Source organism: Nannobrachium achirus, assembly GCF_963921795.1.
Source record: "Nannobrachium achirus genome assembly, chromosome: 22".
In the NCBI taxonomy this organism is placed as follows: domain Eukaryota; kingdom Metazoa; phylum Chordata; class Actinopteri; order Myctophiformes; family Myctophidae; genus Nannobrachium; species Nannobrachium achirus.
The window spans coordinates 42449018-42473995 of NC_137829.1; the positions used below are offsets into that span (position 1 = coordinate 42449018).

Here is a 24978-nt window from a genome sequence, read left to right on the forward strand (position 1 = left end):
GAACCTGGGAGAATATACCATTTTGTCAAGATGGGGAGAATAAAAGTGTGGAGAATATAATTATAATACCTTGTTGTGACCATTTTGCATTTGTAGTTATTTTACTGTAATTTAACAACATAATAACCAGCACAGATAGACATTCATGGATTTATATTTAAAAGTAACTTTTATTTCCCCCCCTGGACCCAGGGTATGGCAGCTGCATACCCCTGCCATACCCAATTGACGCCCCTGCCCAGACACCTTCTCTACGGCTGCCTTTTCATTAATACTCCCTGCAACAATGTTTGCGGTGGTTTTTTATGTACCACTAATACCAAACAGGCAGCAGCTGTCACATGAAGCAGAGCTACAGCCACTGAAGCAAAGAACAAATTGTCTCTGTTTACACACGGCCGCCTACTGTCGGGTACTCCGAGTTCCCAGAAGTTCTCACTTAAAACGGGAGGGGCGAACTGTAAGGTGACCAAACGCGATTCCTAATCACTTAAAGGAGTAGTTCACCCCCCAAAATGTTTTTTTTCCTATTGATTAGTCACGCCATGGAGACTAGAGTTCAATGATATTTTTGGGTTTTTGTCACATTCCTAAGACAAAAATTTGATTCGAGTAAATTTACCCCCATTGATTCCGGATGGTGACCCGTTTCGAAACGGGTCACCATCCGGAACGAATGGGGGTACATTTATTGTTATCACATTTTTGTCTTAGGAATGTGACAAAAAACTAAAAATATTATTGAACTCTAGTCTCCATGGCGTGACTTATCAATAGAAAAAAAGTCATTTTGGGGGTGAAGTTCACCCCCAAAATGACTTTTTTTCTATTGATAAGTGAACTACTCCTTTAAATCCGATTTCCAAAATAGTGAGAAATAGCTCACCCAACCTACTGATTGTTCCCACTCAAGTTCAATCAGTGCTGTGTTCTACCTGTCACGCGGTTATATGCAGTATGCTGTGAAGACATTTTTTTTTTAAGGGTATGCCCTCGTGAACCTTTCAAAGTAACGTATCTGATAGGATAGACCCCTGGTCCAGAACACACAGTCCAATGCACATAAATATACTAACACTCGTAGAAAAAAAGAAGTACAATATTATATCTGCCACACTTTAGTTTCTGTGTAATGTACAGTGGTGGATCAAGGATGTTGTCAGGAACTGGTGTTAGGACCCAAACGCAGAAAACCCACCATCATACACGTTTTTTTTTTCGTTTTTTTTTCTCAAACATGTTTTTTATTGATTTAATGATTGAATTACTTTAGCAGTTTGCAAAAACAAGGCACGGTGGCAGATTTATACAAAATAATACTAACAGGATGACCCAGAGGGTCTAGGACTTGTTTCAATTAAGGTTAAGGTTAAGGTATAAAAATGTACAAATTACACACAGAGTACATTCACAACGTAACTTACAACACTCCAGTAACTAACAACCACATACAATCTGACACACTGTACAATGCACGCTAACTTACACACGTACACACAATCAGCTAATCAAAACACACTGCATGAAAACATTAAATAGTGCCACATGGCAGACCAATGTCCCTTGAAGGAGTAGTTCACCCCAAAACATTTTTTTTCTATTGATTACTCACACCATGGAGACTTGAGTTCAATAATATTTTTATTTTTTTGTCTCATTCCTAAGACAATAATTTGATTTTAATAAAATTACCCCCATTGATTCCGGATGGGGACCCGAATGCATTTGGGACCCCATCTGGAATCAATGGTAAATGGTGCATTTATATAGCGCTTTTATGCAAGGCGCTTTACATAGATTGTGCATTACATTCACCCATTCACACACACATTCATACACCGGTGGCGGAGGAAACCATGCAAGGCACCGACCTGCTCACCGGGAGAAACTTGGGGTTCAGAGTCTTGCTCAAGGACACTTCCACATTTACTCAGAGGGAGCCCGGATTCGAACTGAGAACCCTTTGGGAACCCTTCGTGCTCTAATGTCGGTTTCTCTACCCCTGAGCTATACCATAACTATAATAATTTTTTTGTCTTTGGAATGCGACAATTACAACAATATATTATTGAACTCAAGTCTCCATGGCGTGAGTAATCAATAGCAAACAAGTCACTTTGGGGGTGAACTACTCCTTTAACTTCCTGGACTGGCTCCTGTTGATTTCAACCCTGTTGTAAGGTCAGTGAAGTGTCACCATCACAAACCATCCTCCTGCTGCCTGACCGCTGTCCTTCCGTTTGACTGCGTCCTCCTTCCAAGCAGGCCTGCTACATGAACAGAATCACATCAGAATGATCTTTAGCCATCAGGTTTGTACGTTAAACCACGTTCAACATGACGACCACATTTTGGGCACGTCATAGGATTATTATTATATTTTTTTTTTTCAAAGATTTCATTTGTCTAGTTTAGAACACGGTAGTCGATCTACAACAAGCTCACATGGTGAGTGCTTGTGAGCTTCCAGATTGGATATCGTCACTGTCTGGCCAAAACCTCTTAACTCCATTTTTGAGGTTTTAGATTTTTTTTGGCATAAATCAGGCCAATTGAACACCCTTTACAGCTGAGTATATTGAACCAATGGAAAGTAGTAAAAAGTGATTGGGACAAAACCTCTTAACTCCACACTTTCTGCCAAACCAGCTAACTCCTCCCGATTGGCCCTCTCTTTTTTTCATAAATATGTGCTATTGTAGTAAAAAGCCCTTCGGTCAAAACCTCCTAACTCCACTTGAGCTCATTTTCCTGAAAATGAACATTTTTGGAGTTAGGAGGTTTCGGCCCGACAGCAGAGATATGTTTGTTATTTATACAGCAAAGTATCTGTATCAGGCAGTGGCCAATATACTGATTTATTTTTAAAGATTAGTTTTTTGGGCTTTTTATGCCTTTATTGATAGGACAGTAGACTGACAGGAAATGGGGAGAGAGATGGGGAATGACATGTGGCAAAGGTCGTCCGGACCGGGAATCGAACCGGCGACGCCAGCAGGCATCATAGCCTAGTATGTGGTATGCGCCTTGACCACCAGGCCAGCGGGCGCCCCTGGCCAATATACTGATGACATATATGGGGGATTATCTATTGATATTACAAATGCATAGTGTATATTGGTTCAGCCTGAAATTCAAGACAAAATGCAATTCTTTAGATGGATATACTGTATATATCAGACTCACACATTCCTTCACCCCTTCTGCTTCTGAACATCAGTGCCCCTATTCTAGGCATGTCACAATAGGCAAACAGTTGTATAAAACCACTGATCTACAAGACTACGACCTGATAAGTGATTAACTTACCAAGCAGATCGCTCCGATTTTTTATGACAAGCAGTGCTAGTAGAGATCCAAGTCCAAGTCCAACCAGTAACCCCACTAAGACACCTGCTATACCTGGTGTCCAACCTGAATTCACAGAAAAGAATTCCTCTGAAAACACACACACACACACACACACACACACACACACACACACACACACACACACACACACACACACACACACACACACACACACACACACACACACACACACACACACACACAGAGAGAGAGAGAGAGAGAGAGAGAGAGAGAGAGAGAGAGAAAATAATAATACAGTAAGATAAACACAGGTATCCCATAATGTAGATACATTTTTACTCCCCTTTTTAATTGACTCATTTAATGTCATATCCCGAGTTATTCCCATTGTTCCATGCCATCACACCCGAGTTTCCCGAGCTATTAGATTAATTACAGTAGATTTTTTTTCCTAAGTGCTCCAAAAACAATGCTTCCGGTTTGGGACCTGAAACGGATATGCTTTTTGGGGGGGCGGGTCAACATGTTCCTTTGTGCCTGGACTTTACTGCCAACAGAAAGTCCAAGGATCGATTCATGGTCCTGGCAATATCAGTATTTGTCTGTATTTTCAACAATAGCCGAAGACCTACAAGCTCACAGATTGGCTATTTCAGAATAATCTGTTCCTCATTTTGCCCCTAGACCCCTAGAACCCCCCCAAAGGGCCCCTGGGGTCCCCAGATCCTACTTTGAGAACCTGGAGCACACAACACGCAGTGATAATACAGGGAGAGCACTTGATCCTGAAGTCTAACTGAAAGAGACACAACACTCATTTTAAAAACCCACATGCATGCACAACACTTACCGGGAATATGAATCGCTTTCTCTCGGGTTTGGCTGATGTTGTGCTGTTGAACTCTACATGTGAAGGTGTTGCGGTCAGTCTTCTTCACAGTGACGTTGAGTCTGACCGTGTAGAGACCGTCAGTTCTGACCGTCTCCGGGGGTCCAGCGGGGAGAAGCTGTCCTTCACCGTCCAGCCAGGACAGCTCAGGCTGTGGATACCAGCCTTTAGAGTCACACTGGAGAACCACTCCATCAGCCTCTTCATTCTTACCAACCAAGAGGATGTCAGGAGAGGGGGCAGCACCTGTTGGGAGGCAAGGAAGATTCCATCCACTTGGGCCGCTTTTTCCCCACTACACCAAAGCTCTTCCACCAAAAATAGCCGATCTGCAAGCTCAAAACACGTCACAAAGCATTGTGTTGCAAGCTTGTAGATGATCATTTAGATCTACTATTTTTAGATAATGTTCCCACCAGTATATGGATGGTTAAGGCAAGGTCATGGTGTTGCCACGGTGACAACATACAATGACATTTGGATCGTTGGCTTAATTTCCAAAGATTCCAGTTAAAAGTATCATATTGGTAAGAACATATTAAGGCCAAATCAGAAAAATCACAACAGTAATTTAGCATAGCGTGAATACAGCCAGGTGACAAAGTCAACAAACAGAATACATTTCCTCTACTTTGAAAAAGATGCCAAATTCTTACTGATTAGAAGGAAATGGATAAAGATTTTTTTTTCTCTGACAACTTATTACAATTTTGTCCAGTGACTCTGCACAGCAACATGAATCCAAAAACCTAGTTTAATAACAATCATTACAACTCCTGTCCCTGTGTGATTTGTCAGTCGCTGTAGTCATTGTTGTCATTTGATTATTTGTAATAATTGATTGATTGCTTTGCCCTCCACCAACACCATGAAATTAAATAAATACTGGGGCTTACACGGCCTCAGGGTTATTGTTCCACTGTACTGTACCAATAAAACTCGGGAAGGTGGAGTTTACTTTCAGGTAGCCCGACAGGGCAACGTGACCGTCTATAAACACGAGAAAACATTTGAGATGACTAAAATATATGGAATTTCATTCAAGACTATGACTAGTAAAACTGAATCAGATTTTGCTGTCAAAGTCAACACTGCAGAGTGGAAAAAGCACAAAAACAGACAATTAATACAAGGTTCAAATTACTCCAATATAAATGGTTAATGTTAATGAGAATGTACATAACTCCTGTCAAATTACATCATATGTCCGCAAATATCACAGATGTCTGTACTAAGTGTTCAACTGAGAAAGGTACTTTATTTCACTGTATGTGGGAGTGTTCTAAGATACAAATTGTCTGGAATGAAGTCATGAAGTGTCTGTCAGGAATCTTTAAAACCACAGTTCCACAAAGTGCTAAACTCTGTACTTGGAATCTATCCGAAGAACTTTATACAGCCAGCAAAACTAACAAAAATCTTAGATTTTGGTCTTCTTCAAGCCAGAAGGGTGGTGGCATTATGCTGGAAAAACGCTGATGCCCCCACGTTGAGAATGTGGCATCGAGAACTCATGAACTCTATTGGGCTGGAGAGACTGACTTATATAATTGATGGTAGACAGAGCGACTTCGAACAGCTTTGGGAGGTATGGGTGCTGTGGAGACAAAATATTTTTTTGGTATTTCATTTTATTCTTATTTCTTTTGTAAACAAGGTGACTTTTAATTGGCATGTGCAGGGGTTAGGCTGTGTGTGTGGGGGTGAGTGAATGCGCGTGAGTGTATGTATTGTGTTATGTGTGAAAAAAAATCAATAAACAAATACAAAAAACACTGCTCCTCACCTACAACCAGCCGGATGTGAGACTCCTTGCCGAGTGAGGGGATGTAACACCTGTAGTCGCCCTCGTCCGAGAGCCTCACCCGGTGCAGCTTCAGAGAGACGTTCCCACGCTTCAGCTCCTCCCTGAACAGGTAGGTCCTTCCTGCATGAATGGGTATGGAGTTGGTTCATTTGTATTGATAATGAGCACCTTATCGATCCTGCTTATGGGGCTGTTAAGTCTGACATCATTTTGTAGGCAGAGGTGAACTTTTGGGGCCAAAAGGCCCCAGCGCCCGTGAATCTTTTTACTATTTTTACTATTTTACTATTATATTACTAATTTTTCTTCTCTTTGTTGTTGAAAGGAAAGTGGTAGAATTATACTTTAGTCGTTATTTTTGTCTCGGATATGTTGAAATAGCGAGGGACAGATATTGATAATAAATCTGCTTGGAGGTATGACTACAAAATGATGTCAGGGTTTAAATGCCCCATTGAGCCAGGCTTTTATCGAGCCCACCATTGAGTGTTTTCTAATATCTTGTGGAAAGAAATTCCGAACAGAACTGGTATCTTTTTTTATTGGCCAGTTGTGAGTGACTGTGAGTTTGTGGCTGACCACCATCTGAAAATTAAATGAAGATGGCAAAGGTTTCAAATATTTTTGCCCATCATTAAAACAACCATTCATTAATGTGAAGTGTCACTACATTTTATCAGGGCCTTCAAATACATCACTTTTCTAACAGACAGAAGGCAAGTGTGTGTAGTGTACGGTCACTTTAAAAGCGTAATTTTGTTTCCCCGGGCAGTGCTGGTTGGCAGGTATCAGGTATCTCTTAGTCTCTCCTTCTCTTATTGACACAGAGTCTCAATACATTTGTTATGGGGTTTGTAACGGTTGGGGTTTCGAGCTCCATCTAGTTTACAGTTTACAGTTTAGGCATTTAGCAGACGCTTTTAATCCAAAGCGACTTACAATAAGCAAGTAATACATATTTTACTATAATAAGCACAATCTAATATGTCAGTACATCAACAACAATATAACCAATGCATAGGAATATCAATCTAGAAAAACAATAACTTAGGTAGACCACGCACCTAATTAGAAAAAAACGTATAGACACCTAAAATAAATGCTATCTAAAAGACATATTACCTGGGAACTTCAAAAATGACTACCCAAATAAAAATGATGAAGCACTCAACTGGTCGGCACGTTCATTTATTGTAGAGCGACAGTGTCGCTCTACAATTATTGTAGAGCACTCTTTGGGTAGTCATTTTTGAAGTGCCCAGGTAATATGTCTTTTTGATATAGTTTGTCCTTGTTGAGCACCAACGAGTCCTTCTACCAATAACTGCTGGCTGAAGTGCGCAGATATCTCCTATACTCATAAATGCTATCTAGTTTCATTGATGGTCATTGAGGGAAGGGGGAGTGTTACAGTAGTGCTATGGGTTTAGGTGGAGTCTGAAGAGGTGAGTCTTCAGTCCACGGCGGAAGCTAGGGAGTGAGTCTGTAGTTCTAATGGAAGCTAGGGAGTGAGTCTGTAGTTCTAATGGAAGCTAGGGAGTGAGTCTGTAGTTCTAATGGAAGCTAGGGAAAGCTAGGGAGTGAGTCTGTAGTTCTAATGGAAGCTAGGGAGTGAGTCTGTAGTTCTAATGGAAGCTAGCGAGTGAGTCTGTAGTTCCAAGTGTGACAGGGAGTCCATTCCACAGTTTGAGGGCGAGGAGGGCAAACTGTCTCGGACGAGTGGATTTGTGTCCCGGGGTTTTTAGCGAGGGTTCTGTCAGCATCCCTGTGTTGGCTGATCTACAGTGGGTTACAACATTTAGCGTCGCCAAGTCTAAAATGACACCTAGAGGTGTCAAGAGGTGCCTAGAGGTACCTCTGTCAAACACGCCTCCAAATTCTTAGCCGCGCCCCCTAGAAATGTGATATTTTATTTCAACGTGTAGTGTGGCTGTTCAGCCACGGGGTGGCGATTCTTCAATATGAGTCGACTATTCGAGTCTATTACTTGTTGGTTACTTGTTATCTCTACCTGCATTGTGAGCTTGTAAATAGTTTCTTTTCAAGTTATTTTTGCACTCAAATTGTAATTATTTGTTTAACCCATTTAGGCCTAGGATTATTGACTGCTTTAACTATTGAAAAATAGCAAATATACAAGCACATGTAGATCTGCTATTTTTTTTAAATCATGTTTTTTTTTGCAAGTCTTTGAATATATCTACTTAAAAGCGAACATTTGTAACTCAAATATTTGCTTCTGGGGGGTCCCTGGAATAACATATTTTGAGATGGGGGGTCCGTGGCCAAATACCTGTAATTTTGGGGGTCCTTCACATGAAAAGGTTTGAGAACAGCATGATTTCGATTTTAGAGGAAGGATTTAGAAGTCGGGTCAAAGATCGGGTCAAAGATATTCAAAGACTTGCACTCATTTTCACAATTTTTCAAAAATAGCAGATCTACAAGCTCACAACACCTCACACTGCAAAGTGTTGTGAGCTTGCAGATTGGCTATTTTCGGCAAATACTTTAGGTGTGGAGGGGAAAAAAGAGCATACTAAGCAGTAAGCACAGAGGTTGAGGTACAAAGGGTTGTGGGGGTCCCTGCTTCATCTCTCTCTCAACTAAGGGGTCCTTGATCTGAAAACGTTGAAGATCCCTTTGCAAAACAACTCTTTGCCATCAAATCTCTTAACATGTTCACAAAATGGAACTCGTGTTTTCATTTGGTAAACACAGCCATATTTTCACATGACACACACATGCATTCATTGAATAAACACAACTAGCTTTTGGCTGAACACTACCAAGCATGAACAGAACACTGAAGAGCAAAATTGAAAACACAATTGTCGAAATGGAACACACTGAATGAATGTCAATTACTCTGGTAAATGAACCAATTCCCTTTTTGTAAAATGACCCAGTGTATGCCCACTTCTCTCATAGACAAACATAAAACAGCACACAAATATGCAGACAAAACATTTTATTGACTGTAGGTCTAAACGTTTACCCCCAAACACTCCAAACAAGCCCACAACGCGTTGTGTGCTTGTAGATCGGCTGTTTTCAATAGTTTTGTGCGACAGTCTTGTATGATGTAGCATGGCTTTTCTTTACCAAAAGCCGTACACATTTGAAACTTGGAGATACAAGTTTTCTGCCCGACAGTGACGATATTTTAGTGATTATGTTGCGAGGAAAACGTTGAGCCATTACATAATAGCCATTTTGGTTAGAACTGACTGAAAATAACTTTGTACTTTATATAATAAATAATATTTTTTCAAGTGTCCAAATAAATTCAAAATATTATCAAATGATCTCGCGGCACCCCTGGACTGCCGTCGTGGCACCCCAGGGTGCCCCATCACCCACTTTGAAAACCCCTGGCCTAGAGTGCCGCATGAAGCCCTGACAGGCCTCAAAGCCCACATCTCCATAAGCCTCCTCCATGGCCTGAAGCAGTGGGACCTGGCTCTGAATTGCTCGCCTGACCCGAAAGTTTAGAGATTTGAATATTTGTGTGTTGTGGATTGATGCTATGAGATTTTATGTGAGAAGTGTGTGCAAACCTGAAAAGTGTGTCTTGTGTTTTGACAACAAGGTGATGTGAAATTTACATCAGAGTGTAAAGAAGGAAAGTCAGAGTCTAATATGATAAGGAAATCTAAAGTAGTAACAAATTGAGTCAAGCGATTGGGGACAGAAGTAAAGGTTGTGAAAATTGTGCCAAATTTAAAAAAAATGTGTTTTAGCAATCGAAAAAAAACTGTAAGCTGATTTTGATACTATATACTGTATGTATATATATATTCTAGGGCTGGAGAGAGAGAGAGAGAGAGAGAGAGAGAGAGAGAGAGAGAGAGAGAGAGAGAGAGGCGGAGAAGTCATCAAATGACAGAACGTTGTGACACAAACAATTACAAAATAATTGGTTCACACACTGTCCCAAAACAACATAAACGTGACATAATAATAATAAGCTAAATATAAGGAAACGAAAAAGACACAACTTTTGTTCACATGTTCAATTGAAATTGTTCTTTATTTGGAAACAAGGCAGTAGGCAACATTTTTCCAATAGCCTCATAAAGTTGTTCATAAAGATGTATTAGTTGTCCCAGACACCTGGACAAACATTTGATTGTGGTTTAATAATAATAATGTAATGCCATCATGGTCATAAATGTAGGCCTAATGCCTGTAGAAATCCTTCTCCATTCCTCCTCTTCTGGTAAATGTCAACGTCTCAGAAGAAGATGTGACAGCGAGGAGGTTTTTGAGAACCAAGCCTCTGACATGACCAATCGCTTTTGCTTTTGTGAAAGGGTCCCTTTCTAATTACAGAGTGAAAGGTCAAGTTAAAATGTCAAACTATTATTTACCACACTGTTTTTCAATACTTTTCGGTGATCATGACATTTTGTGAGAAAACATACGTTTACATTGCCAAAGCAAGTGTCAAAAAATTAAATAAAAACAGTCTATAAGGGAGAACATCACATGGAACATATACAGTAGGACGGTTGGAGGGGGAGCAGCTGACCATATAGGCGACCCTCTAGACAAGCTAATTGCTTCCAATACACAAGTATCTGTGCCAAACATGTTGAACCAGTTCTATTGTCCGCCCGTGTTGAATTGACGGCACATGCAGGCTTCATTGGTGTACTGAGTACATTTACTCGAGTAGGCTATTTTTATTCCACTACAATCTTTTGAAAACAGTTAGATACTTTGCAAATTTTGATTATTAGGCTATAATATGCTCCATAGGCTATAAATGTTCCGACCTTCATCTTCCAGGTGACTTTTGTTGGTGTTTCACTTCACCTCGCTAAAAACCTCCTTTTGCGGGACTCATTGAAATATGCGAACAGACGATAATAATATGGATTTGGGAGCATAGCCTAATTACAAAGCATGTCTCATTAAAAACAATATATATTTTATAGTTGAAGGGTAAATACACAGTATAGGCCTATGTAGGCTGGGAACATGACACAGTTCAGTTGAGATTTTTTTTTATTATTTTGGAGGTGGTGGTAGAATACTGTATAGGCTACAGTAGAGCTACATCACGAGTAGACATACAGCCTTTGCAGACAGCCAGGATGTGGAGGCGGGCTTTGACGCTGGGTGACGCCCTGCTCACATTGAAAGGGACAAAGCCGACGTGTGATATCGGCTGAGTGCCAGGAATGCAGTTTGGCCAGTGCTCTCATAACTGTATGCTCAATCCCTCAGGCGCCCCCTGGACTACATGATTATAAATGTTTATAATTGAGAACTGAGAGGTGCAGTAATCAATGATATATAGACACTGTGAAGTAATGACCACCAAATTGAATTTGTAAATACTAAAGTAAAATACAAATACCTCAACATTGAACTCAAGTAATTCTTAGAACTTAGGTAATACATCATTACACCAACACCAATTACATCAAATGCAAAGAAATAGTAGAATTAGTTGGCTAATCTAAGAAAAACATGGGTAGACACATGTTTTCAAACCAACAAGGAAACAAAGACAGACAAGCGAACAGCAGAGCTTTTCCATAATGAAACATGCTCTCTCTGAAACAGTGGAACTGTTATTACTGTAAGTGCTGGTAATAAGCTCATTGTCATGTGAACTGTTAACTTTATAATTATCCGTTTTAGTCCCATAGCCAGTTTTAAATGGACCCTTACAAATACAAATGAGACATTTAATTAACATTTAATGAAAAAGTCCTATGCCAAAATGTATTTTTACACCATTTAAAGTATAATTACTCTCTAGTATCTACAGTAGTCTCTTCTGTGGTTCATTTCAATTCATTTCAATCCCCAGCAAAATAGTTAAACTAATTGCTCTGCTATGCCATCTAGTGTCACTTGACTGTATTGCAGAAGATAAGCTGAAAGGACGGCCTCCTATTTTTAGACACTCCCATCTCCAGAGAGACCGGTGGGTGTCCAGAGGTACCTACAGATACCTGAGGCGACTCAATTTTCTGTGAACCACTGTAAGTGAACGGGTGGGGTTGTAGGGGTTGATCAGGTTTTGGAGGTATGGAGGAGCCATACCTTTGGCTGCTTTGAAGGTCAGAATCAGTGTTTTGTAGTCAGTGTGTTTTGTATCCTACCTGCGTATGACGGATCTTTCATGTCCACCAGCTCGCTGCGGTGCCGATAGACGTGCACGTGCACCACTGGGCTAACGCCGGCTCTCGACCAGTCCAAGATCAGGTCGCTGACATCAGTGGGGGGGTCCAGCTGGCGGGGCAGAATGACGTCATCGCCGACCAACGAAAACACACGCTGGATGGCTCCTGGAGAATGCACGTTAAAGTGTTGGATTATTTGACAATAAAGCTGTAGGAAATACTTGCCACTAGTGGTTGCAAAGCTATTAATTGATTGCCAGAGTCCCTTGGTCAGAGTTTTGGTCAGTTTTTGATTAATCTGAAGTAGTTCCTGTGGGGTGGGGGCCATTTGGCAGGAGTCACTCATTAAAAATAGATGAATCCACAAAACGAGCGTCATTCGTATCGTTTCCTTATTTCTACCATATAGAGTGAAAAGCACCTTGTTTTGAGCAGCATACGCTGCAGCAGCATAGTGATACTGGACACAAATAAACATTTACCAAGTGACAGAGGGGTCAAAGTTGAACAAAACTAGTGCTATATGGTAGAAATACTGTAGGTCAACAATAGAAATTAATGAGTGGCCCCATATTCATCAAAAACGGACTGTAGTGGTAGTAGAAGTAATTAGTACTAGTAGTAGTAAGCAGTAGTAGTAGCAGCAGCAATAACAGCAGTAGTAGTAGTAGTAGTAGTAGTAGTAGTAGTAGTAACAGCAGTAGTAGTAGTAGTAGTAGTAGTAGGAGTAGTAGTAGTAGTAGTAACAGCAGTAGTAGTAGTAGTAGTAGTAGTAGGAGTAGTAGTAGTAGTAGTAGTAACAGCAGTAGTAGTAGTAGTAACAGCAGTAGTAGTAGTAGAAGTAGTAACAGCAGTAGTAGTAGTAGTAGTAGTAGTAGTAGTAGGAGGAGTAGTAGTAGTAGTAGTAACAGCAGTAGTAGTAGTAGTAGTACTAGTAGTAGGAGTAGTAGTAGTAGTAGTAGTAACAGCAGTAGTAGTAGTAGTACTAGTAGTAGGAGTAGTAGTAGTAGTAGTAGTAGTAGTAGTAACAGCAGTAGTAGTAGTAGTACTAGTAGTAGGAGTAGTAGTAGTAGGAGTAGTAGTAGTAGTAGTAGTAGTAACAGCAGTAGTAGTAGTAGTAGTACTAGTAGTAGGAGTAGTAGTAGTAGGAGTAGTAGTAGTAGTAGGAGGAGTAGTAGTAGTAACAGCAGTAGTAGTAGTAGTAGGAGTAGTAGTAGTAATAGTTGTAGTAAATAGTAGTTGCAGTATAGGCTTTACTTTACCTCTTGAACCATCAATGCCCTCTATTCTGGAGGGAACATTCACCAGAAATAGCCTGTCTACAAGCTCACAACACATCGCAACGAGACACACTGTGAGCTTGTGGATCTGCTACTTCTGGCGAAGAGACTTGGTGTAGAAGGAAACAAGGGCCGACCAAGTAGGCTGCAGAGCCAACTCGGGCTCGTTTCACTAAGTCTACAAAGTTTAAGTGGTTAAACCCATTTGATAGGTAACAAACCTATGTTACCTGAATTTGATTTTAATGTAAAATGTACAAACATCTCCAGTCCAAAGTGAGTCCGACTCTGAAAAAACACTCAACAGGTTACAGACAGTACAGTTGTACCTAGTACCTACTAGTTAGCACACATTTTAGGCCCTGCCCTACCCAATAGGTTACAGTACAGTTGTACCTAGTACCTACTAGTTAGCACACATTTTAGGCCCTGCCCTACCCAATAGGTTACAGCACAGTTGTACCTAGTACCTACTAGTTAGCACACATTTTAGACCCTACCCGGCCCGAAAACGTCGGGTCGGGTCGGTTATGGTCGGGTCTATCACAGAGTAATAGTAATAAAACAATAAAAAAATATATTATTTTTTCATTGAGCCCGAGGCCCTACCCGACCCGAGTAATTAGCATAGATTTTAGGCCCTACCCTACCCTAAATGTCGGTCGGGTTTGGGCAGAATTTGAGAACTCTACTCCAAAGTGAGTCCGACTCTGAAAAAACTCCCAACAGGTTATAGTACATTACTGTAGTGTTATTTTAGCTGGGACTTCCAAAAAGATTGTTGCTCATTCAAAATGTCATATCATCAGACACTGGTCTCCTGGTACCCGGTGAATGTGAAGGTGCTGCTACTCTCTGGAACAACATCTGCTAATGTAAAGTGAAACACTCTTGAGTTTCACACGGTATAACTATTGACTGTTAAAAAAGTACCCATACGGGTCCAGATTCATGGTGTGGCTCTGTCTGTGTGTGTTCTTGAGCACACTGCCAGTGAGCCATATCAATATCTAGTATGCGCCCAAATTTGGAGATGACTGACATCAATATGACGTCATCAATCTATGCCAGAATGAATAACAAAAGCTGAGCACATGCACCGCTCACTTCACACTAGGTGTGATTGTTTCGGCATCTTGTTTCGACATCTTGTTGATATTTAGCTGCAAATGGACTCTGCTAAACCGTCTATGTGCTGGGGCCGGCTGCTTCAAATGTACATCTGTGAAGAAGTGAGACCTGCATGGCAGACAGTGCAGACTGACGAACACATAATCACCACCCATCCCCCGTATGGACCCCCTTCAGAGATCGGCCTCAGAGATGTGGGACCAGAGACAGAGACGTGTCTGCACGCCATTGAACTGGACATTTGACGATGAGACACGACAGAAGGATCTAGTCAATTACCTGCATTGAACGGGATCAATAGAAGGCAGGTGACAGCAGTGTAGATGGCATTGGTCGCCAGAGAACAAAATATTGTAAATACACCAATATCTCCCGGCGGGAAGATGAAACCGCATCCCATGGTGTCAGCTGAGCAGGTATGAGGACAGTTTTGGGCGCAGATCAATAAAACATTTTAAAGATGATTTCTTAGACGTTGTACTTCTGTTCGGTTAAAAATGGGACTTAAAATCCAGGGCATCTGGCCAATTTGTTGTAAAAAATAAAATAAAAATAATAATAAAACAATGTCCTACAGTATGTCAAAAACGGTCCCTTGCATAGATGAGTTGGTCTGTTGTCTCTGATGTGAGTATCCATCATAGTCCAAGTATCTCATATTGTTTACATCCAATCCACAGCAATCCGTCGCAGCTGGCAGCAAAAAAAAAAAAACAAATGAAATCTATTTCAGCTAAATACTCTATTCAGATCTGGTTACACAATTCAGGCTTTTGCAAATCCCGCCCCATTCTGCCCTGTTACTATGGTGGGACGTTAACCCTGGGCTGATTGTTTTTATAGTGGCAGTGAATGGGATTTTTTTTTTTTCATAGCCTCATTATTGCAATTTAAAGTACCAAAGGAAAAACATCTAGGTGATATTAATAAAAAGGGAAGACAAAGGTACAGTAGTTACATTGCAAAACAGGGGGTTTCCCCGAAAATATATGTTTTAATTTGTTTAATCCCAGTGGGACAGAATCACTATTGCAGATTCTTTTATAGTGGAAGTGGATGGGATTTTTTTTCCCTTCATAGCCTCATTACAGCTATATAAAGTACCAAAAAAAACACATCTACGTGATATTAATAAAAAGGGAAGAAAAAGGTACAGTAATTACATAGCAAAACAGTAATTTTCCCCCGAAAATATATGTTTTAATTAGTTTAATCCTCTGGATCAGAGAGAGAATAGAAATAGAAGGAGAAAGCGCATTGCATCTTGGGTAGGAAGAGGAGAACTATAATCTGTTCTCCTCACATAATAGGCTGGCTTTTCGTAATTCTGCCCATTTAAAATATATGTACCCAATCGTAACAAGTTAGACCATTGATAAGGTCCATGTGAACTAGTCTGTTGAAGCTTATTCATTACAATGATCGCAAACGCTATGGTCGCGAGCGGCCTGGCCGTGCTCCGCAGTGCGGACAGCCGGTGAAAGACGGCTGCCACTTTCTCCGACTGCAGAACTCCACCCCCGCTTGCAAAAAGTGAATGTATTTTTCTGGTTGGCCAGTCAGGGAGTCTCAGGGACCAATCAGAAGGCTGACAAACGGTGAATTATATTTAATATAAGCAATCAATCAGTCCTTCCACGCGTGACTTCTACCTACTTGATCAGCAATATTACATTACATGTACATTTAATATACAATAAGAGGTTACATAATTATGTAACATTTAAGCCATATTTCATACTTTTTTCTTTTTCTAAAATAGCTGATCTACAATGACACAAATGTGTCACATCTCAAAACATGGTAGCTTGTAGATTGTTTCCACAAATGTATTAAGTGGTTAATGGACCTCAGAGAGACAACTACCGTATGTTTAAGCATCCATATAGCTTGTTGAATGACACTTCCATCTTAAACTGAAAACCCTATTGTCTCTTGTAACCAAAAGGTGGCACTATAGGATAATTTAGAATGAATTTACACACAACCACAATTATTGCAAGGCATCAACATTTTTGGTTGATTTCTAAAACAAAACGTAGGTCATGCACTTACATTTCAACTTGAACTTGAAATAACTCTATGGAGCAACCAACCATGTTGTCATACAATAGATCACAGACATACTGTAGGCTACAGTATGGGTAAAACCCTCCCCTGCCACTTCTTTGTATATACTTACTTACTTACTGTTTAGACTCTTTTTTTGTTCTCTATTTTTTTTTCTTTTCTTTACATATCTACTGCATAGTACTGTGTTCTATTCGTCTGTCATTCAATGTTATATGAGATACTTAAATGGTTTCCTGTGGAAATAAGCTTAGTCTTTTCATGGATCTCCTTTTAGTAGACCTTGTACCAGTGAACTGTACCGACATGAAACTGTACCTTTTCCTATGCAAACTTCTAATAAAGTGTTCAATCAATCAATCAATCAATAGCCTAACCAAAGTTTTAAAATAATTGTAGTGGAGTAAAAGTAAAATGTTTGCCTCTGAGATTTGAAGAAGAAGACTTTATTAGAAGTTTGCATAGGAAAAGGTACAGTTTCATGACGGTACAGTTCACTGGTACAAGGTCAAGATGTAGTGGAGTAGGCCTACCTCAAAACTGTACTTTAGTACAGTACTTGAGTAAATGCACTTGCATGGAAGTGGTGTAAAATAAATTAAGTGCATTTACCTAAGTACTGTATAGGCTACTTAAGTACAACTTTTGAGGCTTTCTATTTCTAGGCTACTTTACTTGTGTAGGCCTATTTCCAATTTCCAATACTTTTACTTCTAATCCAGTAAATCCACTAGACCACTACATCTCGGAACCAAATATTGTTCTTTTTACTTCACTACATTTATTTGAAAACTTTAGTTACTAGTTACTTTGCAGATATAAATGATTATATTCTAAAACATGCATTAATCTTTAGACTATTTTATTATACCTATACTAGTCTATTTGAAAATAGCAGATCTATAAATAAGCTCACAACACATGCATCGTGTTGTGACTTGTGAGCATGTAGATCTGCTATGTTCAAACATGTTGTAGGGCCTACTTTTACTTTTGTTACTTAAAATATAGTCCTATTTTGATGCCAAATGTTGTACTTTTAAGTACATTTACTTGTAAGTAGCATTTCTATAATGCAATAGGCCTATCTATACTTTTACTTGAATAAAAAGTGGGAATAGGCCTACTTCTACCAGTGCACACTGATGTGTTCTGTACTGCCTACTCCTACTTGCTCTGATGCATGCAGGCAGCATTAATACTCTAAACAGCTCAGCTACCCTACGGTAGCCTCCGGCCCTCCGCGACTCCCAAAACTAGATATTAAAACGCAGATAGGTCATTTACAGCATCTATAACCTCCACATTAGCAACAAAACAGATTACATGCATATGGTTACAAATTATTAACGAATAGGCTATGCTGGAATGGATGCGCAGCCTGAAACAGACTGCAGTTGAAGTTGGTCGTATACATTAATAATATCTCTGAATGATATAAAAATAAAAAATAAAGAACACATAGGGGTTCAAGAATAACCAACGAGACAAAGGTCCGTTGACTGATTACCGTTATAGTCATCTTCTACATGTTATGAGGCGAGGCTATCACGAAACCTCTAGTATTAACCTTGACCAATTAAAATAAAAGTGATGGATACGTTATAAAACCTACCTCATTGGTCTGTAGTAGGCCTAATATTAAAAATAATCCCTGAATCACTATTTCCTCAGCTCTTCCTGATTACGGTCGGACTACACCAAAAAATGTGCACATACGCGCGTACTGTCCGTGAAGAGGCTCGCGTATGCGTAAACGCTCCAGGCTACACCAAGGAGGGAGTAGACTATATGTGAGGAAGACCAGATAGTCTATGTACAAAACGCATAGGCGTGCTTAAAAAATAGAACCGGTCCTATTTTTAGGGAATGCGTATCCGTGGTTCGCGCTATCCGTACGCCTGGTGTAGCCGGCTGAATTGATATACATTGGCTCTATCCAAAACGCGCATACGCCCGCGCGCCCCGCATACGCACGCATACGCACTGACGCGCGCGAAACGGCTTGGTGTAGTTCCACCGTTACCTCGCCTACCAGGATTTCCTGATAACAGATGGAAGTCCCCGTCCCTGTGGGAGGAGGAGGAGCAATGTATTTTCCCTTCTTTAGTTCTTCCATACATGAATTCATGTTCGTTTTAGGAAAGAAATTCTTCGATATTTTACTGAGTCTCTCTGTCTCCCAGCATAACTAGCTACTAATCCTACTATCCCTCGCTCCCATTTTTCTTCCGTCTTTCAACTGCTTGCTTTAGTTTAGTACAACAGCTGCTGCGTGTACAGACATGCGCCAGCACAGCGTGCGTGCGAGCGAGAGAGAGACAGGGAGAGACAGAGATGGGGCCGGGGGGGGCAGTAAGGCAGACAGGGGCTTTCCTCACTGCTGTTGATGTTGTGTGTGTGTGTGTGTGTGTGTGTGTGTGTGTGTGTGTGTGTGTGTGTGTGTGTGTGTGTGTGTGTGTGTGTGTGTGTGTGTGTATGTGTGTGTGTGTGTGTGTGTGTGTGTGTGTGTGTGTGTGCGCGCGTGCGTGCGTGCATGTGTGTGTGCACAAGAAAGAGAGAAACAGACAGGTTCTTCAGTTGTTTGACAAGTGCAAGAGTGCATATGGGAAGTATGGGCCTATTGCAATGCATGTAGTACAATTGAAGGGAATACAGCAATTTTTGTTTTGTGAACTTGATGAAACCTAAAATAAAATGAGGTTCACTTTCTGTTTTAGTGCCCTAAATATGTTGAAGAGAGGTTAGGTATAGCCTAATGTCCTGGGACTGTTGTTGGGCGTTTGATTTTATTTATTTATTTATTACAGTTCTGAACAGTTCTGAATTTGAAAATATAGTTTCCATTGCCATAGCAAGTGTCAAAACAATAATATAAATCGTCGTCGCAAAAAAGGGATTTTTTTCCCCCTCAAATGGATACTTTATTTACAGTTTGTCAATAGTACAGTGAAAGTTCACCATGTTTCAACAGTTATAAGCACCATAGTATCAAAGTAACTAGCTATAATGCCATGACATTGTATTGATTAGAGAAGACTATTGACAATCTCACATTTGTACAGTACAATTGAAGGGAATACAGCAATATTTGTTTTGTGAACTTGATGAAACTGAAAATGAGGTTCACTTTCTGTTTTAGTGCCCTAAATATGTTGAAGCGAGGTTAGGTATAGCCTAATGTCCTGGGACTGTTGAACTTTTGCGTTCGATTATTTATTTATTACACAGTTCTGAGCAGTTCTGAATTTAGTGTAGCCGTGGAGGCGTGATCACCTGATCACGACCCCCCCACCTCATCGTTCGACCCCCGGCTAGGAGGCGGATCCCCGGGCTGCATTTTGGAGATGCCCGCAAGCAAATAAATAGCAGCATCAAAAAACAAACAGATCCAAAGACACTCGAGACGTGAGAAGAACACGACGTCTGGAAAACCCAACGACGACGACAATCAACAGAATCAACATGGCGCCAAGGTGGTCAGAACAAAGAGAGGCCGAACTCATTGAGCTGTGGCAGGGCCATACTTTTCTGTATGATGTGGCGGACAGGAGACACATGGACAGAGTTTTAAAGAGAAGGGCTCTCGACGACATGGCTACAACTCTGGAAGTAGAAGGTGAGACAATATTTATATAAAGCTAGGCCTATGCCTTCGTTGGCCTGCTTGGACCATGTTTCTTCGTCTTCTGTTTGAAGGCTGCATAGCCTACTGTACATCGAAACAGACACAACATATTGAACATAACCATTAATATGTTTTTCTTGTCTTGTTTCTGTCGAATTGTTTTTTAGTGAAGGACCTCGAAACGAGGATGACCACACTCCGTACGCAGTTCTCCAAACTGCTGAAGCCACAACCCAGTGGTGCATCTCCTGACCCCGCCAGAATGACTCCACGGTCGCAGTGGCTGCTGCGAATGATGGATTTTCTGAAACGCCACATTCAGCATCGACCCTCAGTATCCACGGTAAGATTTTTTCGCCTATTCGCCGCCACCTCCGTGCCATATTCCATTGGTTCTCAACCTTTTCAGGCCGCGACCACCCAAAAAAACATATTTTAACTGGGGACCCCCCCACCCTGACGAGCACTAAAAGAGTTGACTCAAAAACTAGCAGATCTACATGCTCACAACACCTCAAGCATGTTTTGCTGTGAGGATATAGATCGGCTATTTTCACAATTTCTGCTTCTAATATTTGACAATTTGACCAATGTAGAATTTGTCATTTTAGAGGCATTAAAAATAACAAGAAATGTGCAGATTGGTTGATTGATTGTTGATTTGTTCTGTAGAGTGAGAAAACAATGTTGCACATTAAAGTTAATGAGACAATGATATATACTGTATATATATATATATATATATATATATATATATATATGTTACAGTATGTTCAAGAAACCAGGAAAAGTTGTCATGGAGCACTCGTTTTGACGTTCACCACACACTAATCACCACCAGATGGCGACGTCAGCCACTGGATAAGAGAGTTACGTCACGCTTTGAACTCGCCGCAGACCGGAAGTGTTTACTCTTTATTTACTAGCCTAGCCTAGCCTAGCCTAGCCTAGCCTAGCCTAGCCTAGCCATTAGCTCCATTGTAGTCACTTGGACAGGGCGTTTAACGTGCGCTTGCCCAGGCCTTACGGCCTGGGCATAAATATAACGATTGCATTCACCACGGCTTCGTAACTCGCGCGGCGCTCCGCCGGCCGCGCGGCCCTGGCCCGCTCTTCGCGGCCACTCGCGCCTGCGGCGCTCGGGGGCGAAGAGCAGGACCAAGGTCCGCTGGCCTTCGCGCCGCTTGGGGCTTCGTGGACCCAGGGGGGCCTCGTAACTCGTTTGGGCTTCGTGGATACAGGGGGGCTTCGGTAGCCGCTCGCAGTGTCGTGGACAATAGAGCGGCGCACCGCCTGGAATACGTTGTTGTGGCGACCGCTTGCTCCGCCCCGTGCCGCATCACGAGTGCTCCGCGTCTCGAATGTGCTGGTTCTCTTATATCCGGTGACATATATATATCTCCACACATTTACAGCACATAGATTTGATTTGTCATGCAATTTCATATTTATTGTTTATTATTCTTGTTTATGGATGTCAAACCTTTTAGAAAGTAGTCAGATGTTTGGTAGCATACTCATATGTGTCAAGTACTTAAAGTAATGGATTACAAATATACAAAATTGACTCAAGCCACCACAACACTGTTTTCATGAGTTTGTGTTGTGTGTTATGTTCCAGCTTAATTTGGAAATCGGAGATGCGGTTTCTGAGAATGAAGAGGATGATGAAGCTTCGCAGCCAGAGCCAGAGCGTCCCGGCCCGTCCCGTCCCGCGTCCCGTCCCGTCTCCCCTGCAGAAGAAGACTCTGCAACAGCTCCAGCTCCCACATCAGCTCCCACATCACCGGTCAACAACGCCGGCGCCGGCGCCGGCGCCAGATTCTACGCCCAACCGCTGGCAATCTGGGGCATGCAAAAAGCGGAAGAGAGTTGCCGCTGAGGAATCAAGGCAGAGGCTGAACTATCTCAAACATCTCTCCGAAACAGCTGACAGGAGAGAGGAGGCGAGAGCAGAGGAAAGGGCAGAGGAGAGGCTAGAGAGAGCAGAGGCCAGAGCCAGGAGAGCAGGCAAAGACGAGTATGACCACTTTGGCATATTCTTAGCAGAGCAACTGAGGCAAACTCCACAGCGGAGCAAGGCCGCTGCATTAATGGCAGAGTTTACAGCGAGGGCTGTGCAGGGCCGATACGAGGACAACACATCACCTCCGCCATCTGCACAACCAACACCTCTGCCAGCTCATCCTGGACATCCGTTCATGGCCCCCCCAGCGCCACATTATCATACATACTACAGGCCCCAGCCTCTGCAGAGACTCCATGTTGACCCTCTTTTTAGCCCCCATGGCCAGCAGAACAGGGCTCATCTGGGTTCTGCGTCGAGGCTCCTGACACCCACACCCACCATGACGCCCAGGGTCGAACCGGCTACCACTGTCGACAGGGTCGAACCGGCTACCACTGTCGAGCATGACCAGGGCTCTGATTTTATCCAGCTGTAGTTTGAGCACTGCACCTGAGGACTGTACTTTGCCACTTTGTACGATTGCCACTTATTGATACGATTGCCACTTTTTGACCAAATGACACTTTGACCAAATTACACTTTTTTACACTTTTTTCAATACTAGACGTGTTTTTCTTATTTTCATTTCAATTGTTATTTTTTGCATTTTATACTGTGTGTGTGTGTGTGTGTGTGTGCTATTTCAATAAAACAAAGTCTAAAGGTGAACTACCTCTCCAATCTCCATAATAGCATCGTGTATAAAGAAGGTATCTGGTACAGGTAGTGACAACACACTGTAGCCTACTGTAGTGCAGTGGTTCTCAACCTGTGGATCGGGACCCACAGGGGTTCCTTTATTAAGATTAAACCATGTTTACATACATATATTCTAAGGAAATGGGTTGTGATTTTATAATATTAAAATGACAAAATTAAACAAATATATTCGCTATCTAACGTCAGTTTAATTGCCATTTGTTTAATGTTTTGACAATGAGGGTGTTCCAGGTGATCCCCAGCTTAATGATGGAGATGGTAACCAAATGGACCCTATTAATCTTCTTGAGGGCGTAAAATGAAACCGCCGTATGGCTCCATTTGGTTTCATAATCATGCGTGTTGAAATATTAGCGCTCACGACATTTTGATCTTGTGTTGTATGTCTTCCATTTTCGACACGCAACAACATCGCAATAGCCTATGGCGATACGGCGAAGCACAAATCAGGCTTGTCACTCACTCAACACAGAAAACCCAAAACCTAGCCTATATGCCCTTTGTCTTCTAGGTACTGTGCGCACACTGGCCGCTGCTCACTTTATAGATATTATAATTATATATTCAGTTATTTTTTGGCAAGCGAGACATCTGGCTCTGCATGACTACTAGATATTAAGTTAACTATAAAAATAAGAACAGATATTGCATCTGTGATAAAGTGGAAAGGATCCCAGCGCGCGTCTCGCTCCTGTGGTAGGTGTTGTATACCTTTTACGCATAGTTAAGAAGGCCATAATAATGCAGTCGTCCAGTATGATTTCATTCACTATACATATTTTAAAAGATGACAGTCTCCATCACTGCCACTCTTCTGGAATGTTGCGGTTTGTACGCAAACTTTCGCAGTGTGCAATGTGATGCGCATCCAGCAAGACACGGCTGAGTGTCGCATCTCCAATGTCATTGATTTAATAAAATCCATTGCCTCATCCAAGCCTTCAATCAACTGTCCAAAAAGGAACATTTACCTGTAGGGTTCACTTGGTTCCATACACTGTCAAGTTGCACTAGGTCAATTTAGAGCCCTTAATACACGGGTGCCTTGCATATTGTGATTTGATTAGATGTTAGAAGAGAGGCATGCAACAGCCAACTCCGAGATGTATTATTATCTTATTATATATATATATATCCAAATATATTATTAGCCTATCTTAGATATAAATATAATACAGATATTATCCCCATGTGTTGTCGTGGGGAAAGGCTTTTTGTGAGGTGATAGAATAACCTACACTCGCAGCCAAAAAAAAAGGAGGAGGAGCTGGCTTGGATAAAATCTGAAGTAAACCCGGTAGCTCATTCAGACGACAATAATTGTAAAGGATTCCTACCCGATGGCCCGAGAATATCAAGCAGTAAGGCAGACAGGGGCTTTCCTCACTGCTGTTGATGTTGTGTGTGTGTGTGTGTGTGTGTGTGTGTGTGTGTGTGTGTGTGTGTGTGTGTGTGTGTGTGTGTGTGTGTGTGTGTGTGTGTGTGTGTGTGTGTGTGTGTGTGTGCGCGTGCGTGCGTGCGTGTGTGTGTGTGCACAAGAAAGAGAGAAACAGACAGGCTGGAGTTTCTTCAGTTGTTTGACAAGTGCAAGAGTGCATATGGGAAGTATGGGCCTATTGCAATGCATGTAGTACAATTGAAGGGAATACAGCAATTTTTGTTTTGTGAACTTGATGAAACCTAAAATGAGGTTCACTTTCTGTTTTAGTGCCCTAAATATGTTGAAGAGAGAGGTATAGCCTAATGTCCTGGGACTGTTGTTGGGCGTTTGATTTTATTTATTTATTTATTACAGTTCTGAACAGTTCTGAATTTGAAAATACAAGTTTCCATTGCCATAGCAAGTGTCAAAAACAATAATATAAATCGTCGTCGCAAAAAAGGGATTTTTTCCCCCCTCAAATGGATACTTTATTTACAGTTTGTCAATAGTACAGTGAAAGTTCACCATGTTTCAACAGTTATAAGCACCATAGTATCAAAGTAACTA

General features: G+C 41.4%; 1 protein-coding gene across 2 annotated transcripts; it reads right to left on the minus strand.

The window, feature by feature from the left end:
* Window positions 1–908: 908 nt before the first annotated feature.
* On the minus strand, window positions 909–16112 carry LOC308307946 (putative selection and upkeep of intraepithelial T-cells protein 1 homolog). Of its 2 annotated transcripts, XM_080753285.1 has the most exons (6): window positions 14842–16112; window positions 12131–12316; window positions 5988–6128; window positions 4163–4447; window positions 3310–3438; window positions 909–2270 (listed from the first exon to the last, which is right to left on the minus strand). In XM_080753285.1, exons 1-6 carry the CDS (start codon window positions 14960–14962, stop codon window positions 2200–2202), a joined length of 933 nt encoding a protein of 310 aa, XP_080609411.1. In that variant the 5' UTR covers window positions 14963–16112; the 3' UTR covers window positions 909–2199. The 2 variants fall into 2 exon arrangements, with proteins under 2 accessions (XP_080609411.1, XP_080609410.1); XM_080753284.1 differs by lacking the exon at window positions 14842–16112 and having other exon boundaries at window positions 12131–12764.
* Between the last annotated feature and the right edge of the window lie 8866 nt (window positions 16113–24978).